A 16452-nucleotide genomic window follows, 5' to 3' on the forward strand; every position below is an offset into this window, starting at 1 on the left:
TCTGTGCGTAACCAGCCCTGCCCAGTGTATGGTGCACAGAATAAGCCCCTAACGGATGGGAAGGGGGCCGGGTTCCAGGAGGAATGGGAACAGCTCCCCTCCGCTGACCCCTTCCCCCCCTCCCCCACCTGCTTGTGCCTTGCAGGTCCTGGTGGCATACCGGCGTGTCCAAACCCTCCAGAAGCTGCAGCCCTGGCCCCAGGTCAGCCTGTCCACTAGCTCGTCCCAGAATTCCCTGGCCAAGACCGAGAGGGCAACGCACAGCGGCTATAGCGACCTGGACCGCAAGATCTTGCAGCTGTGCGGTAAGCGGGGGACAGCTCTTTCCAGCTCGAGAGGGGCCTGAGCACTGAGGGGGACTGGCAGGCACCACAGAGCAGGGGCCCCCTTCTCTAGAGCTGCCAGCGCCCACGTATGGGGTCGTTGCCATTGGCACGTGGCCCAGGCTGCATCCAGGGACCGGGGCATGGAGGAGTCGCTCTGGTGGACGGGACCTGGGGCCAGTCAGGCCCAGCTGCCCCGGAGCAGCAGCCCAGTCCCTGTGTGATATTGAGCGCCCTGGAGCTGTGGGGAGTGGGGGGTTGGACAGATGCAGTCTCGGCCATCAAGGATCTGCCCACCCTACAGAGACATTTGCCCCCTGGCCCTTTCCCACCTGGGGCTGTCTGGTGATTGGAGCCCAGACTGCTAGATTCCAAGGCCCAATCTAGCTGTATTTGGACTTGATGTGAAAGGAGGCAAGTACTGGGCCCTGATTCCTGGCTCTGCCCCTGTGGCTAGGAGATAGTGGGCTAGTTCTTGCCTCGCTCGGTGACTTGGTTTCCCCTGGCTTCTGACACTGAGCGGCCTCCCGGGGCAGAGGAGAGAATGAACAAATTGGTGCCCAGGTCTCTGTGAGTGTCAGGCAGGTGGGGAAGCCTGTGGCCTGACTCAGCCTGGCAGCTCCCACCACGCCACAGGGAGCAGGAGCGCCAAGAACTGACCATCCTCTGGCTGGTGGGAGATGAATGGTGGAGGGGACGGGGCAGCGGAGGGGAGTCACCAGCAAGACCGTTACGGTGCCGGACTTTCCGGAATGGCCAGTGCCCAGCCTGGCGAGCTGGTTCCGGCTGGGTTAGCTAGTTATGCTACCTGGCTTCCCGGGCAGGTGCTGCAGGGTCTCTGGCTTAACTCCCTCCCGCCAGCCCATCACACCAGCCAACGCTCTTGCTCGTTGCTTTTGCAGGGGAGCTGTACGACCTCGACGCGGCTTCGCTCCAGCTGAAGGTCATTAACTATGTAAGTACCTGGGTGCTTTGCTTTCACTGCGACGGACCTCCCGGGGAGGGAACGTTCTGCCCCATCCGCCTCGCAGGGAAACCCAGGGCAGCCTTGCTATTGACCTCAGCGGGGCAGCGGAGCGTGGCCTTGCTTTGCCCGTGACTTAGTGTTGCCGGAGTGTTTCTAGCGCTGGGCAGGTGTTAGCTGCTCCCTGCAGAGCGTCTTGCACACAGCCGGCCTGTGCAGGGGCCGGACAGAGCGGGGAGGTTCGCAGCACAGCAGAATAAAGAGGAAGAGACAGTGGCGTCTGTTTTATTTGTCAGCGTTTCTAGTGCGCTCGGTGCCTGAGCAAAGGGGTTGGATTGAGTGCCCCGCCCAGACCCAGCAGCTGTGTTTAATTTAATGCCCCCCCCGGTCCCTGTTCTCACCCTTTCGATTGCAAAGCAACCTCCTGAACTATGTCCAAGGTGTCATCACTAGGCTTCAGAGTGAACAACTTGCTGAGCTGCCTTCGAGGAAGCAGCTCACACCTCTCCCTTCTCTGGGAAGGATTTAGTTCACATTTGGGCATGTTCAGAAGCTTTTATTTTCTGCTGATGCCTCTTGCCCATACAATTGAAGGTGGTGCTAGAATGCTGCCGGTAGCCTGCAGCTGTCCTACCTCCAGGGGTGGCTTGGTGAGATCTCACAAGATATCAGGTGGGGTCAGTCCAGGTACAGCTGGGTGCTTGAGGCGGGAGCGCTGGCAGTTCATGGAGCAGAGCATCAGACATGATGTTGGGGGCTGCTGGTTGCGGTACAGGGGCCTTGCACAGCCACGGCAGGGAGGTGCTTTGTTGTTTATGGGGACCTGGAGCAGCACTGGGGGGATGCTGGGTTAGGTATGTGGAGCTGGCGCAATGTTGGGAGACAATGAGTGGGTACGGGGACCTGGCGCTGTGGGCAGGGGGACCGGGTTGGGTACGGGGACCTGGCGCGGTGGGCAGGGGGAGCCAGGTTGGGTACGGGGACCTGGCGCGGTGGGCAGGGGGAGCCAGGTTGGGTACGGGGACCTGGCGCGGTGGGCAGGGGGACCGGGTTGGATACGGGGACCTGGTGCAGTGGGCAGGGGGAGCCGGGTTGGGTACGGGGACCAGACATAGTTTCCAGGGGGGAGTGTGGTATATGGAGGGGGGGGCATGTTGGGTACAGGGAGCTGGCTGGGTTGGATGCAGGGACCTGGCCTGGTGTCCGGGGTGTGATGGGGGAGCCAGGTTGGGTTCAGGGAGCCGGCCTGGTGCTAAGACCCAGCAGGGTGCTGGCGACGCCGAAGATAATCCTGAGGTCCCAATTACCCCTGGTTATTCATGATCTTGGCCAGCTCAGATAATCATGCCCTGCTCCTCTAAATTCCCTCAGGGGATGTGCGGCCCTTTACCGTGCCTAGCAGCCGTTACGTGGTGTTCTGTGAGCTGTTTAACAGTGGCTAGGCTGCGCCCCAGAGGCAGCTGCATTCCTACGGTGTCTGGAGCCTACCCGGGATAGGAGGGGTTGTATCCATATTGCAGATGCTAATCACTGCTATGAGAGTTCAACATACAGACGGCTTCTGACCTTGAATAAAAGGAGCAGGCCAGATGGCTCTGCAGGAGCCAGGCAGGGAGCGGAGCTGGTGGCGAGAGGCCAGGCCGGGCCGTGATTTGCCGCAGGGGCTGCCCTAGGACAATGTGTGCCAATCTCTTCCCTCTCAGTCGTAACCGATTCCTATCTCCGCGCACCCTGGGGCAGGCTGGGCACCCTGGGCCCAAAGAGCTGAAGACATTTCTGTAACCCTGTAATCACCCACCAGTGTGAACCATCATTAAACCTGCTTCGGGGTTTGCTTAGTCCCATGGCACGTACCCTGTTAAAAACCCTTTGAACCTTTTATTAAAGGTACAGAAAGACGGGAAAACAGTTCCCGCGTTAACAGTGTGAAGTATGAAGCGAGGCTATAGTTTTAACACCGTCCCTTGTCCCCTTTTGCTGGATCAAGTTGTTAGGAGGGACCCCGTTTGACAGTCTCAGGAATGGTGCCTGTTTTTGGGCAGGTCTGATCCCATTTCCTAGGAGGCACAACGAGACAAACACACACAAAAGAGGGAGAGAAAAGAACAGCAGAGAGAGAAAATGCAGCTTCTGCCTCGGGTGTTGACTTTCGCTGCTGGAAAAACTCAGGCCTGGCACTCAGTTGTATCAGGTGCGCTGAGACCTGGCAAAATTGGCCCAGCGTCGCGCTCTGGGGCATTGCTTTTCGCTGCCTCTTTCTGGTCATAGGCTTGCAAGCCTTGTTGCAAAATACAATTTTGGCCGGCTAAGCCAGGCTGTGATTAGACAGAAGGGAAAAGGAGCGGGGGCGGGCACGTCCAGGGAAAGAGAAACTCAGTACGATAATGAGAAATGGTGAGAGGGAGGGAGTGGTAGCTAAGGGTTAGAGCAGAGGGTGTCAGGAAGGGGGATTTGTGCGTTCTATCCCTTGCTCTGGGAGGGAGAGCAGCCTAGGGGTTAGAGCCGGGTTTGGGGGCATTAGGACTCCTGGGTTCTCATACCTGGCCAAGTCACTGCCCTGTGCCTCAGTTTCCCCAGGTGTACAGTGGGGAGAACAGCAGCTCATGGGGGGGCACGAGGATTAGCTAGTGCTGTGAGATCAAGGTCAGTGTGTGTTATTAAGCATAGATCCATAAGCCAAATGGGAAAAAGGCTCCGAGCATCCATGTGGGCGTTAAAGAGGCATAATTATCCCCATGCCAACAAGCCTGCAGGCACCAGGGTGCAAGGCTGGGAAGGTGGAGCCCTGTCCGATTCAGTCAGCACTGAAAAAGCAGAGGCAGGTGATCTGTTCCCCCGAGGCCGCTGGTGCGTGTCTGCCGCTGGGTTGGCAGGGAGATCAAAACGAGAGCTGTTAAGGCTGGGCCAGTCGACAGACCCAGCGACAGACCCAGCTAGGCTTCCGGAGTGCTAGGTGGCAACCTGCACCGGTCAGGGCTGGAGTGGTGGTCGTGAGGTCTAGTGGGCAAGGCACTGGACCGGGAGTCAGGAAACCTGGGTTCTGCTCCCCACTCAGATGCTGGGTGACCTAGGGAAAGTCATGTCCCCTCCCCTGTGCCTCAGTTTCCCCTCCCACATTGTGTCTGTCTGACTCTTTAGACTGCAAGGTCTTTGGGGTGAGGACACTGTCTCCCACTACGTGTCTGTCCAGCGCCTGCCGCAATGGGGCTCAGATCTGGGTTGGAGCCCTTGGTGCTACTGTAGAATCCGTAATAATAATGGCTGTCCACACAGGCGAGCTGCACCCCCAGGGCCCTCCATGAGCTGATGACCCCAGTGCTGTAACTGGATCCCCCCCCATTCCAGCCCAGGCTGGCCGTTTGGCGAGCCCCAGCCCTCGGGGCAGGCTCAGCATCGAGATGGGGGCCAGTTCTCATCACAGACAAAGCCCCCCTTGGGAGCAGGGCTGGCCCCTCGTCAGAAAGGGAGGAGTGAGAAGTGGGCACTGGGAGGCTCCGGCCGTAGGAAAGGGGATACAGGACCGCTCGCCTCTGTCCCCCCAGCCTGGCGTCAGCAGATGTTAGCAGCACCTGATGGCTCTTCTGCAGCTAATGGGAAAGGGTGGGTGGTGTCGACAGGCAGCCCCTTGGCTGGCTGCCTCAGCAGAGACCCCAAACACAGGAGGCACAGGGAGGGCTCTCTTCTGTGCCCTGGAGCTTGGACGCGTCAGCGGTGCCCATGCCGTATCCTGCTTCTGTGGGTGATCTGCTTACCCTGGGCTTGGGTTGGCCCTGTGGGGAGGGGAGTTTGGGTTGGCATGGGCGTCAGGGGAGAAGCTTGTGTCAGTTGGAAGGTGGGCACTGGGGTGCGGACAGTGCCACCCTAGAGAGGAGCAACTGGAATACAAGCATTGAAAAAAATGTCTCTGTCCCAGCGGCCAACAGGTCAACCCCCATTCTAGTGAGCACAGTCCCTGGGTCTGGACAAAGCCCAAAGACTCAAAGCTGGGCTCCAAACCTCTCCTCTTGTGAGTCGGTCAGACTCTGAGCTCTGTACACAGCCCTGGCTCTGGCAAACCATCCCTTGGCATCCATCCAGGGGTCTTGGCCAGTGGTTCAGGAGGGGGAGCTGGGAATTGTCCCCATGAGGCAGGACTCTGCCCTATGAGGTGGTAAGCGGGGTTTAACCATGTGCTAGTTACCCCATGTCTGCGGAACACACCTCATCCTCCTCGCCTAGCCGGGGCCTTCACAGAGCCAGCTCACGAGCTGATCTGACAGCGGGTCCCGTTCTCTGTTTACACACATCGGCTCCGGTGGAGTTCTTCCAGATTCACACCACTGGGACGGAGGTGACGTGCACACGCTGCCCCGGCTTAAGTTGGTTGAGTGCAGCTGGGGCAGACACTAATTTCAGTGTCGGGCTGGGTCTGTTGGTTTAGCTTGTGCCTCTGCATTCCCCAAATCAAGCTAACCTGAGACAAGCCAGGGCAAACCTGACCGAGTACAGCAGAGAACTGGGCCTCCCGGCTGTGCCCTCTGGAGTCTGCTTTGCCGAGCGCATCTTGCAGCTGGCTTGTGTTGGCACAGGCGTCTGGGGAGGAGTTTGTGTCAGTGGGACGGGGGGCTTTGGGGTGCGGGGAAGCACGGTGATGCTGGATCTGCTTCCCCAGCCACCCTGGAGAGGTGCTACTGGAGTCTGAGCGTTGGAAGTGATGGTTTCCCTCTCTCTGGGGGAGCCCAGTGACTCTTCAGTCTGCGCTCTAAGTCTCTAGTCTTGTGCAAAAGAGAATGGAAGCTCTGCTCTCCATTAAAACCCTCCTCTGCTTTCCTAGGCCCCTTTATCTCCCACTGTGCGTCTTTCTCTGCCTGGAGCCTGCTCAGCAGCCAGGTGTCACTTTTTGGGAGACAGGATTCCTGGGTTCTCGTCCTCCCTCTGCCACTGACTCCCTGTGTGACGTTGGGCAAGTCACTTAGAACACTGTGCCTCAGTTTCCCCACCTGTAGCCAGGGCAGGATGACACTTCACCTTTGTAAGCACAAGTGCCAGGTGGTGGGTGAGACTGATGGGCCCCCATCAAGCAGCCTGGCTCAGCTAAGCTACCCAACATTTGGGCTGCAGATCTCAGCGGAACGGGCTGGCGAGTGTGTCCCAGGGCTCCCTGCCTGCTCTAAAGAGGGTCTCTCTGCATCTCTAACCACTGCCTCCCTCTCTCTCTCGCTCTCTCTTCCCCAGCTGAAGCAGGAGACCCAGTCCCCCTGCTGCTGCCTCCTGCTGGTCTCGGAAGATAACCACCAGCTCTTCTGCCAGGTGGGTGGTACCGCAGCCCAACATGGGCCGCGTCTGTCATGGGAGGAGTCCAGAACTTGCCCTCGGGAACAGCCATGATACAAGTAAACTCAGCTCCCCAGCTTGGAGCACAGACGGGGCCTTCTGCACAGCGGGAGGGAGGCAGGGTTCCTGGGGCTTGGGGCGTCCTCGCCTACTCCAGAAGAAACCCATCCCCATGAAATAAATCCGTGTGCCCATCTGCCCATCGCTGTCCATGCTGCTCTGCTGAGAGGTGCTTTCCTTTCCCCATGCTTCCTCCTGCATCCCCATCCTCCCCTGTCCCGTCGGGGCCGGTTCCAGCAGGGTGCTCCCGGGATGTCACTAGGTGTCGAGAGTGCTCAGCACCTCGCAGGATCAGGTCTGGAGGGTCTCTGGGGCAGGGGCCTGACTCCCCCTCATACCCGTGTGGTACGGGGGCCAGGTCGGTGACCCCAGCAGAGGCGCTGTGGAGGCATGCTGTTTGAGCAGCAGAGGAGTTGGGCCCGGGTCCCTCTGCTGGCAACTCTGCCCTGTTCGTAGGGCACCGGGAACGCGGCTGGTGCTGTGGAGCAGAGCCAGCCGAAAACCGGCCCTTCCCGCGTGCCACAAATTTTGAAATTAAAGCAAAAAAATTCATCCTAAATGGGGACACAAAGGTCAAAAGTGTATCAATTTCACAGGAAGGAAAGAAAGAAAAGAAATCTGTTTGGGGGGAAACACCATTGTGTGGCTGGCTCCTCGGGCAGCCTGGGGCGCTGGAGAGCTGGAGCCAGGGAGGTGGGCAGCCCACCCTGCTGGGGAGCGGCAGAGCCTGGAAGCCCTGGCTTGGTGGCCACCTGCCAGGTGAGCCGCGGTGATGCTGGGGAGCCCAAAAGGGCGACCGGTGGCAGAAGATTAAGGAGGTTTCCACCTGGAGCTTGCCTGGAGCCTGTTGACAGATGCGTTGAAATCAACAAATTCCCACGGAACCTTTCGGTTTTGATGACCTGGCCTTTCCCGAAGGAAAACTGCCTGGAATTGCCAGGGATCCAGCCCCCCTCCACCCAGCGGGGACTGAGCCACAAGAAAGGTCCCACGGTTCATGCTCATTTCTCGTAGGAGGTGGGGGGAATCTTATCAGGACAGTTTTAGAGTCAGAGAGTTCAAGGACCAGATCATCCAGTGTGTCCTCCTGTCTGTCACAGGCCACCAGCCTCACCCAGCACCCATGCGCGATACCCAAGCCGAAATGAGCCCAAAGCGAATGAGACCCACAGGAGACTAGACCGTGATGTACCACAGGCAGTGACCCTATCATGGGGTCCACTCACCCCTCGGGCGCCTCCTCCTGGTGGCTCTGGGAATTAGCTCTTTCCAGGTGCTGCGCCCTCCTCTGGCCGTCTCGCCTCCCATCCTGCCTCGCCCTGCGGCCCCTCTCGCCCCAGGAGCTGCTGCTTCCTGTTGGTGACGTGCCCCCACCCCTTCCTGGCCAGGTCACTATTATCCTCCTCTTCCAGGGTATCGGAGTCCTTCAGGGCAAACTGTCCCCAGCAGTCTGCTCTCTGCTGTCTGGTCTGCGCCACTTCCCCAGGGGCTGTTAGGGGAGCCGGGGCCCACCCTCTGCTCCAGGTTCCAGCTCAGGGCCCTCTCCTCAGCAGCCAAGCTCTGCCTTGCCCTGTACTCTGCTGCCTTCCCTTTCCCCTGAGCCTTCCCTACCTCTCTGGCTCTCCCCCTGCGCTGGGCTTGCCGGCCCAAACTCCCTCCTCCCAGGGGCGGCTGCAGACTCCTTCCCTGCCATCCCTTCTGCTCTCAGCTCCTGGGCTTTAGCCAGGCCCCTCCTGTTCCTGTCCAGCTTAGCTTCATTTAATCAACTCCTGCTCCCTGCGTCCTCCCCCAGGTGCAGCCCAGGGAGTTAATTGGCTCACCTGGCCACCTTAACCCCTTCAAACCTTGTGGGGGGTGCACAACCCATCCCAGACCTGCACCCACATGCTGCGGAGGAAGGTAGAAAAACCCCAAGGTCCCTGCCAGTCTGACCAGGGGGCCAATTCCTTCCCAATCCCACACATGGCGATCAATTAGACCCCGAGCATGCAGGGCAGCCATGCACCTGAGAGAGAGAGAGTACCCGGTGCCACCTCAGCGCCCTGGCCCTCCCCGTCTTATGTCCCACCTCCGGCTGTGGCCATCCCTCATGCTTCAGAGGAAGGAGATTAAATAACCCCCCCCAGAATACACATGGGGCAAAAAAAATCCCTTCCTGACCCCTGAAACCCTGAACCATGAGCTTTAGGAACATACATAAAAACCAGCCCAGCAAAGATGCTGAGATGGGCACAAATGATCCTGTTGCAACACAGCCCAGGGCCGGTTTGTCTCAGTGTCACTCAGCGGTGGGATGTCGTTTGGCCACGATGCACGTTGGTTTGCCCTGGAAGACCAACTCCAAAAGGGGGTGACCTTAAGGGTCATGTCACCCCTACAGTGGGTCTGATTCGAGTCGATTCTCTCCCCTCCCACCCCACCCATCCTACAGGAGCATTCCCTGTGTTAGAATCCTGCCTAGGGACTTTTCTCCTTTCGCTCCGGGGGCAGAGACCTGAGCTTCGGGAGCAGGACGACCTGGATTCTGTTCCCGCTGCTGCTACAAAGTTCCAAGCTCACCCATCCTCAGCAGCTTTCACAGATACAATCAGGTCTCGGCGAATTAGACCCTACTGTATAAAGGGTTTAAATCCTCTCTCAGCTCCTGTTCCGTGGCCGGGGTTTTCCAGAGCACCGATTCCTCAGCTCCCTGGCCCTCATCTCTGTGTTTCTTGTTTCCTCCAGGTCGTGGGAGATAAAGTGCTGGAAGAGGAGATCAGCTTCCCTGTAAGTCGTTACATGTTCTCTGTCGCTCAGCAGCAAAGCTTGGCCCTGAATTCCAGACCTCCTGGGGTTTAAATCAGCCCTGCTCCAGAGATGAAGCTAGCCATTGGGATGTGCAAACCGTGACAGTCCTCATGCTTCCAGGCATAGACAGCTCCCCAGCTGGGGTCAGGAAGGAATTCCTGGAGTAGGGTGGCACATTTACAGTGTGTGTGATGAGGAGAGAGGGGACCTGGACCACCAAGTGTGGATGCAGAGCTAAAGTTTGGGAGTGCTCAGATCTGGGTGTTTGCCTCAGCCCCATCCTGAGCTGTGAGTCTATGAGCACTTTTAGCCCTGGCCACGTTCGGTCCGACCCTAGAGGAGCCATCGACTTCTCCAGCTGTGGCAGCTCCTATGGCCTCTTATTATAGACCTGAGACATGACCACTGACTGCCTGTGTTCTTGCTTGTTGATTGACGGCGTCCAGTGACACCAGCCAGCAAGTGGGAACATCCGATCTGGAACCATGTTGAACTCCCCCGGGAGAGCAGCTGCAGCCTGGAGGAGTCTGGGCTCCAGCTCCCTTCCCAGGCCACGTGTCAGGAAGCCGGTAAACACAGGCTTCGTTTTGTTAGCGCAGGGGCTGCTTCCGTTCTCACCCCTTGGCTCCAGGACGTCCCCTCCTCTTTCCCCAAGGCTTTGTCCAGGTAAATCCATTTTAAAGCCAACCAGAAAACATCTGGAGAGCAGCCAGCAACTCTGGCAGGGCACGCTGCAGCCCAGCTGCTGGGGAACGCTTCCATCGACAGATGTTACAGTCCAGATGTTCAGCACCTATGTCAATGGAGCTGCCCCGATTTACACCAGCTGAGATTCCGGCCCTTAGCTCTGTTAATCGTTCCTCATAAGGTGATCCTTCCGGCCTTGCCGCCACCCTAGACATCCAGCCAACGGGCGGAACGAGCCTGTCCTGGGAATATCCCCTCCTCCGTCTCCAAGAGGAATGGAGTGGTCTACCTTGGGAAAGCTCGAAAGGAGACCATCCCCAAAGAATCCATCCCACGTCTTCCGTGGAGCCCTGTGCATGCTGGGCCAGGAATTTGGGGGTGCACGGATGCCTGCAGAGGGCAGACTTGGGCGAACGTTTCGAAAAGCACCGTAAGAAACTTAGGCTCTGCATTGCCGTTTTCAAAAGTGACGCACATTTAGGAGCACAAAAGCCTATTGGCTTTAAATGATCATGAAGCTAGTGAAGTACCTAGACCAGCGGTTTTCATCTGGTGGGGAGCACACCCAACTTCCTAGACAGGTGCGTTGAGCCTTCCCTCTCACTCCTGGGGTCGCAGTGCCACTCACTCCAATTAGGCCAGGCCATCCCAGAGGGGCAGCTGGGCCAAAGTGGAGTGGGTAGCATTGCGACCTGGGGCTCGGTGTCACAACGCCGCTCAGGTATGGCCCAGCCCTCCCTCCATCTGATGGAGCAGCAACCAGGTCAAATGTGAGTGAGTGCCCGCAGGGTCCACTCGAATTGGGGCCAGCCACCCCTGTGTAGCGATCTTCGATGCCGAAACGGAGAAATCCTGCCCGGAAAACGCTGGGGCTATTAAGGACTGTGCTCTGGAAAGGATTCCCAGCCTAGGCACAGCTAGGGAGCAGGATCAAAGGGCTGACTTATCTCCACTGGAATCAATGTACAAACAGCCCCAGTTCCATCACCATTACATTGGAAAGGTCCATTTTGTAGTGTGTGGGGGAGAAGGGTGTGGTTGAGAAGCCCTGCCCCTAGCCCACTGAGTCTGCTGGACCTGATCTCTGCTCAGTGCGAGACTTTCCCACAGAGCAAGCCCTCGGTGAGTATTTAAGCAGCTCACCCATCGCCTGGGACATGATCAATAGGCCGCTTGCCTGCCAGGAACTCTCGCGAGAGCCCAGTCAGTGCCAGCCCGCAGATCCCTTAGCTAGATAATAATGCGACCAGCCGAGCAGCGGTGTCTGTGGAAGGGTAAGAGCCGTTTGTGACACGCGTAGATCTCAGCACCCGCTCTCTTGATTTCTGCCTCATCTTCTTGTCTGCCACTTCCCTGTTCGGGGTTGGCCACTGTTCTAGCCTCCTTCCAAAACGCACGGTCGTACCCCGGGCTGTCGTGCCGACTGGCCTCTCTGAGATCCGGTCCACGTACCGCGTCTTTGATCTCCCCCTTGGTCGCCTTCTCGCCAGTCCGCGCCAGAGCCATCCCGATGCTATACCTCTCCCGCCCCCGCTAGGGATGCTCGTACCTTATCCCCCGTCTTCTCCGACGAAAAGATTCAGAAGCACGTTGAGGCTTCGATAGGTGTTTCCATGTCGCCGTGTCTCACGTTGTGGGGCGCAGTCCAGAGCAGGGCGAGGCTGTGTCACCTCCGGCATGTGCCGCTCTGCCGGCTGGGAGCGCCCCAGCCCGGTTACAGGACAGGCAGTGAAACGGCCTCTCACTGGCCCGGATTGCTCCCCAGAACGTGATGCCGGATGCCTCCATTACTGAAGGTGAGACAAATCCCCAGCGCAGCCGCCTTCGAGTGGAGCAGGATTGGCCATCGGCAGCTCCCCCCCAGATCCTTAATCCAAAGCGAAGGGGGCCAGATTCGTCTCCGGTGAAACTTTGCTAGCTGCAGTGGAGCTAAAGCCAGGGATGCGACTGGCCCGGTGCGTGGGGAGGCTGGTTGGTGGTGGATGAAAAAGGCCGTTGCAGCCGTATTGCAAGGGTAGGAATTGATGGGCACGTCAGACTGGTGCTGAAGGGTACTGCATGGACTGGGGGACTGTGGACAGGCCCTAGGCCGCAAGTCACTGGTTTGTCTGTGTCCCACTTGCTGATCCCATCAAGCGGCTGCCTATGTGGCAGGAGTTTGGTGGGTCTCAGCCCGCTCTCCAGTGGGCCGGGGCCCACGCTGCCATATTGCTGTAGTGGTCTGTGTGTGCTGTGGTGCTCAGTGGAGGGGCCAAGCTCTGGAAGGGCTTGGAGACTTAGCTGTCCTCTTCCCATAAATAGTGGCCGCTCCAGGTCAAGATTGTGGGGCATGGAGACTCAGCCGTCCCCTCCACAACTGATGAGTCCAGGCCAGGACTTAGGGAGATCACAGGCCGCAAAGGCTGTGTTAGCCTGGGAGCTGGGGAGAGCCAGAGGGCCCCTCTGTGTCCAGCTGCTTCCTCTTGATATGGCCTCCCCCCAAGCCCTGCCTGTCCTCTTGCACCCACGTCCCGGGAGCTGGGCGGAGGAGCTGGCTGTGCCGCTGCTCCCAAAAAAACCGCTGGCGGCTGCGCCCGGGCTCCTGCGGGATGCGACTTCACCCGCGAGCCAACCTTCCTCTTCCTCGGCCCACCAGCTCCTGACTCTCGTCTCTTTGCCTGCAGCTGATGTTTGGGCGTCTGGGGCAGGTGGTGGAGGAGAAGAAATCCATCACGCTACAGGACATCAGCCTGGTACGTAGCTGGGCTGCCCCCAGGCCGGGGGTCCCATGGGGAGAGGCCTGCCACGTGGCCAGAATGGGAGCATGGGCATGCAGGCCTTGGGCGGACAAGGGAGAGAATGTACTCACCACTCTTGGATGTCCCTCGGACGCTACCGCGGTGGGCACGGTATAAATGCAAAAGGCTGACGCTGTGATGTCTGAGCGCCGGGGGTGGACAGGAGCGGGCCGAGTGTGTAGGAACTCCTCTCGCAGCTGCAGGCCAGCCTCCATAGCCTACCTTATACACCTCGGGACAAAGCATGCAGGCCGTGCATACAGGGTGCGGGACTCTCTCCTGGGAAGCAGGGACTCAAAAAACCCCACTGGGGGTCGTGGTGGATAATCAGCTGAACAGGTGCTCCCAGTGTGGCGGTGTGGCCAGAGAGGCTATTTGACCTCTGTGTTCGGCTCCGGTGCGGGAATGCTGTGTCCAGTTCTGGTGTCCATAGTTCAAGAAGGATGTTGACGAATTGCAGAGGTTTGGATCAGAGCCCCAGGAATAATGAAAAGATTGGAAAACCTGCCTGGTCGCGAGAGACTCAAGATGCTCGACCTACATAGGTTATCCAAGAGAAGGTTAAGGGGTGACTTGATCACAGTTTATAAGTAACTACACGGGGAACTGAAATAGGGCAATGGGCTCTTCAGTCTAGCAGAGAAAGGTCGGACACGATGCACTAGCTGGAAGTTGCAGCCAGACAAATTCAGACTGGAAATAAGGTACCTTTTTACCAGTGAGGGCAATTAACCATTGGAACAAGTCATGCCAGACGTGGCCTCACTGGCCATTTTTTACTCCGGATGGGATGTTCGGTCACAGCTCTTGGACTTCGAAGCAGGAATTAATTCAGGGAAGTTGGCCTGTGTCCTGCAGAAGGTCAGACTAGATGATCACTGGAGGGCTTTATAATCTCCGAATGCCCGGGGTGGCTGTCCTAGAGATGAATCATAGAATCATAGAATATCAGGGTTGGAAGGGACCCCAGAAGGTCATCTAGTCCAACCCCCTGCTCCAAGCAGGACCAATTCCCAGTTAAATCATCCCAGCCAGGGCTTTGTCAAGCCTGACCTTAAAAACCTCTAAGGAAGGAGATTCTACCACCTCCCTAGGTAACGTATTCCAGTGTTTCACCACCCTCTTAGTGAAAAAGTTTTTCCTAATATCCAATCTAAACCTCCCCCACTGCAACTTGAGACCATTACTCCTCGTTCTGTCATCTGCTACCATTGAGAACAGTCTAGAGCCATCCTCTTTGGAACCCCCTTTCAGGTAGTTGAAAGCAGCTATCAAATCCCCCCTCATTCTTCTCTTCTGCAGGCTAAACAATCCCAGCTCCCTCAGCCTCTCCTCATAAGTCATGTGTTCCAGACCCCTAATCATTTTTGTTGCCCTTCGCTGGACTCTCTCCAATTTATCCACATCCTTCTTGCAGTGTGGGGCCCAAAACTGGACACAGTACTCCAGATGAGGCCTCGCCAATGTTGAATGACCTGAAGGCTGAGCCGACAGCTCCACCAGAGGGAGGGGCCGGGTCGGCGCTGGGGTGTGATCTGTCAGTCGTGTGGGACAGCGCTGAGATCCATCACTCATGCAGACATAGGCCCAGCCAGGTTCTGTAGACCTAGGGGACTGGGGGCCAGGCCTTGCAGCAGCTGGGTCTAGGGGGCTCCTCGTAGGTCATTTTCCCCACCTCTCGTCCGTGATCCTGTAACGCAGTGGGCAGTGATGACTGGCTGAGCCCGATCACAGCCGGATCCAGCAGCCAGCCGCATGCAGCACTAATGCAGCCATGAGTCTGCCTGCCTGCTGGCTGGCAGAGAGCCCCAGTGCCTCCCATGACAGGCCTCTGATGGCACCTAATGTCTGTGTCGTTGTGGGGAAGAGCTGCCTCCCACTCTGGTCACAACCCATCCCGTCTCGTCAGTTCCCCGAAACCCTATAGTCCCCGCAGTAGGAGCTGCTTCCAAACCCCGCCTTGCAGGGCTGGGGGGATCTCCCTGCTGAAGAACCCTGGCTTGGCATCCTGGCTCTGGTGGGGACTAGTAAACCGAGTTTGTTAGGTCTCAGCCTATTCATCCCATTCTTGGGCTGTAGGGTGCAGTGTGGCCAGAAGGCTCGTCTCAGGGAGCCCAGGGCTGGAACGGTGGGGTACTGCAGGCTGGGTCTAAAGTGCATCGGCAGAGCTGGGGGGGATCCCAGGGCTGGAATGGCGGGGGGCTGCAGGCTGGGATTGAGGTGCACTGGGAAAGCCGGGGGAGGAGTAGCCCAGCGCTGGATCGTCAGGGGTGGTCAGGATGCCCCTGGTACAATCCAGGAGTTCAGAGCGAGCAGCTGCTCCTCCTGCAGCGACTCTGTGCTGGGGACAGAGGTTCGTTAGCGAACGCTCTGTTCCCAGGCAAGGCCTGGGCTCGTGTGGCTGGGAGTAGCCACCGTTGGACACTGAAGTGGAGGAAATGCCCAGCTAGCTCCATGGAGAGTGATCAGAGCTGGGGAACTGACCCACAGGGAATGGGTGTCGCAGTTCAGTATGTGTGAGGGGTCAGCCTGGGGCCAGATCCAAATTCAGGGCTGGGCTGGAAACAGATCCCTGAGTTCCTCCTGGAACGAACAATCCCTGAGTGGCTCAGCTCAGAGCGTGCTGGATCTGAGCACCCAGGTGTCCGGACGGTGAATGGATCTTTAGTGGACCCTTTGTGCACGATCTCTCCTGCACTGGGAACCACAGCTGAGCGACACAGCTGGTCTTCCAGACCTTGGGCAAGTCACTTAGTCTCTCTGTGTCTCGTTTCCCCCTGTGTGAAATGGGGACGATGCTTTTCTGCCTTGTGCTCAGATACTCCTGTGAGGGGGGTGTGAAAATGCCAGTGCAGGCTCTGTCTGGATCCTACAAGGATGATTGATCTCTTGCACTCAAGAGGCTGTTTGCTGTCACCACTGCTGAGAAATAATAACAACTCCCCCAGAAGCCAGGCACCCACTCAGAGCCAGTTGAGCATTTGCCCCAGGGTCAGCTGCAGACTCTGCCCTGGCACGTGCTGCAGTCATGAGCCAGCACGCAGGGTCAGGGAAGTTATTTATCTGTGCCGCCCAAGCAATCCATCACCTCTCCTTGGGTAGACAGGCAGTTTGAAAGTCTGAAGGGAGCGAAATAAGTGTAAATACGGTTTGGGAAGGTGGAAGGACTGAGGTTGCTGCTTGGGAACCTGGCTGACAGGCTGCCTGCGGCTGCGTGAGAGGCGTTGGTGGCTGTCAGCCCAGTCACTAGTGGAAGAGCGCCCCCATCGCAAAAAACGGGGCTCTATTTGGAGCTTCTAGGTGGCAGTACAGGGCCTCTGACACACAGCCTAGCAGTTCTGATGCCAGCCAGCAGAGGGCCTCTCCGGACTCAACCAACTCATTGCATTATTGTGTTACCCTTCCTGTTCCTACTGTTGTGTTCTCTGTTTAATAGATAAGGGCTTGGCGTGTTTGGTTTTTTAAAGAATATAAGCGAAAATGCCAATCCCCTCTCGGGCAGTGCCACTCACTCACTGGCTGGCAAGACAGAGATAAGCAT

The 16452-nt window shown here is 57.9% G+C and overlaps 1 protein-coding gene across 2 annotated transcripts in view; it reads left to right on the plus strand.

The window, feature by feature from the left end:
* Window positions 1-16452, plus strand: part of PDE2A (phosphodiesterase 2A) — a 361885-nt gene that overhangs the window by 303357 nt on the left and 42076 nt on the right. For both annotated transcript variants that reach the window (XM_073333785.1, XM_073333795.1), the window contains 5 exons: window positions 146-305; window positions 1226-1278; window positions 6502-6576; window positions 9385-9426; window positions 12798-12866. In XM_073333785.1, coding sequence (XP_073189886.1) covers window positions 146-305; window positions 1226-1278; window positions 6502-6576; window positions 9385-9426; window positions 12798-12866 — 399 coding nt within the window. The remainder of the gene's footprint in view (window positions 1-145; window positions 306-1225; window positions 1279-6501; window positions 6577-9384; window positions 9427-12797; window positions 12867-16452) is intronic.

Source organism: Lepidochelys kempii, chromosome 1 (assembly GCF_965140265.1).
Source record: "Lepidochelys kempii isolate rLepKem1 chromosome 1, rLepKem1.hap2, whole genome shotgun sequence".
Lineage (NCBI taxonomy): Eukaryota > Metazoa > Chordata > Testudines > Cheloniidae > Lepidochelys > Lepidochelys kempii.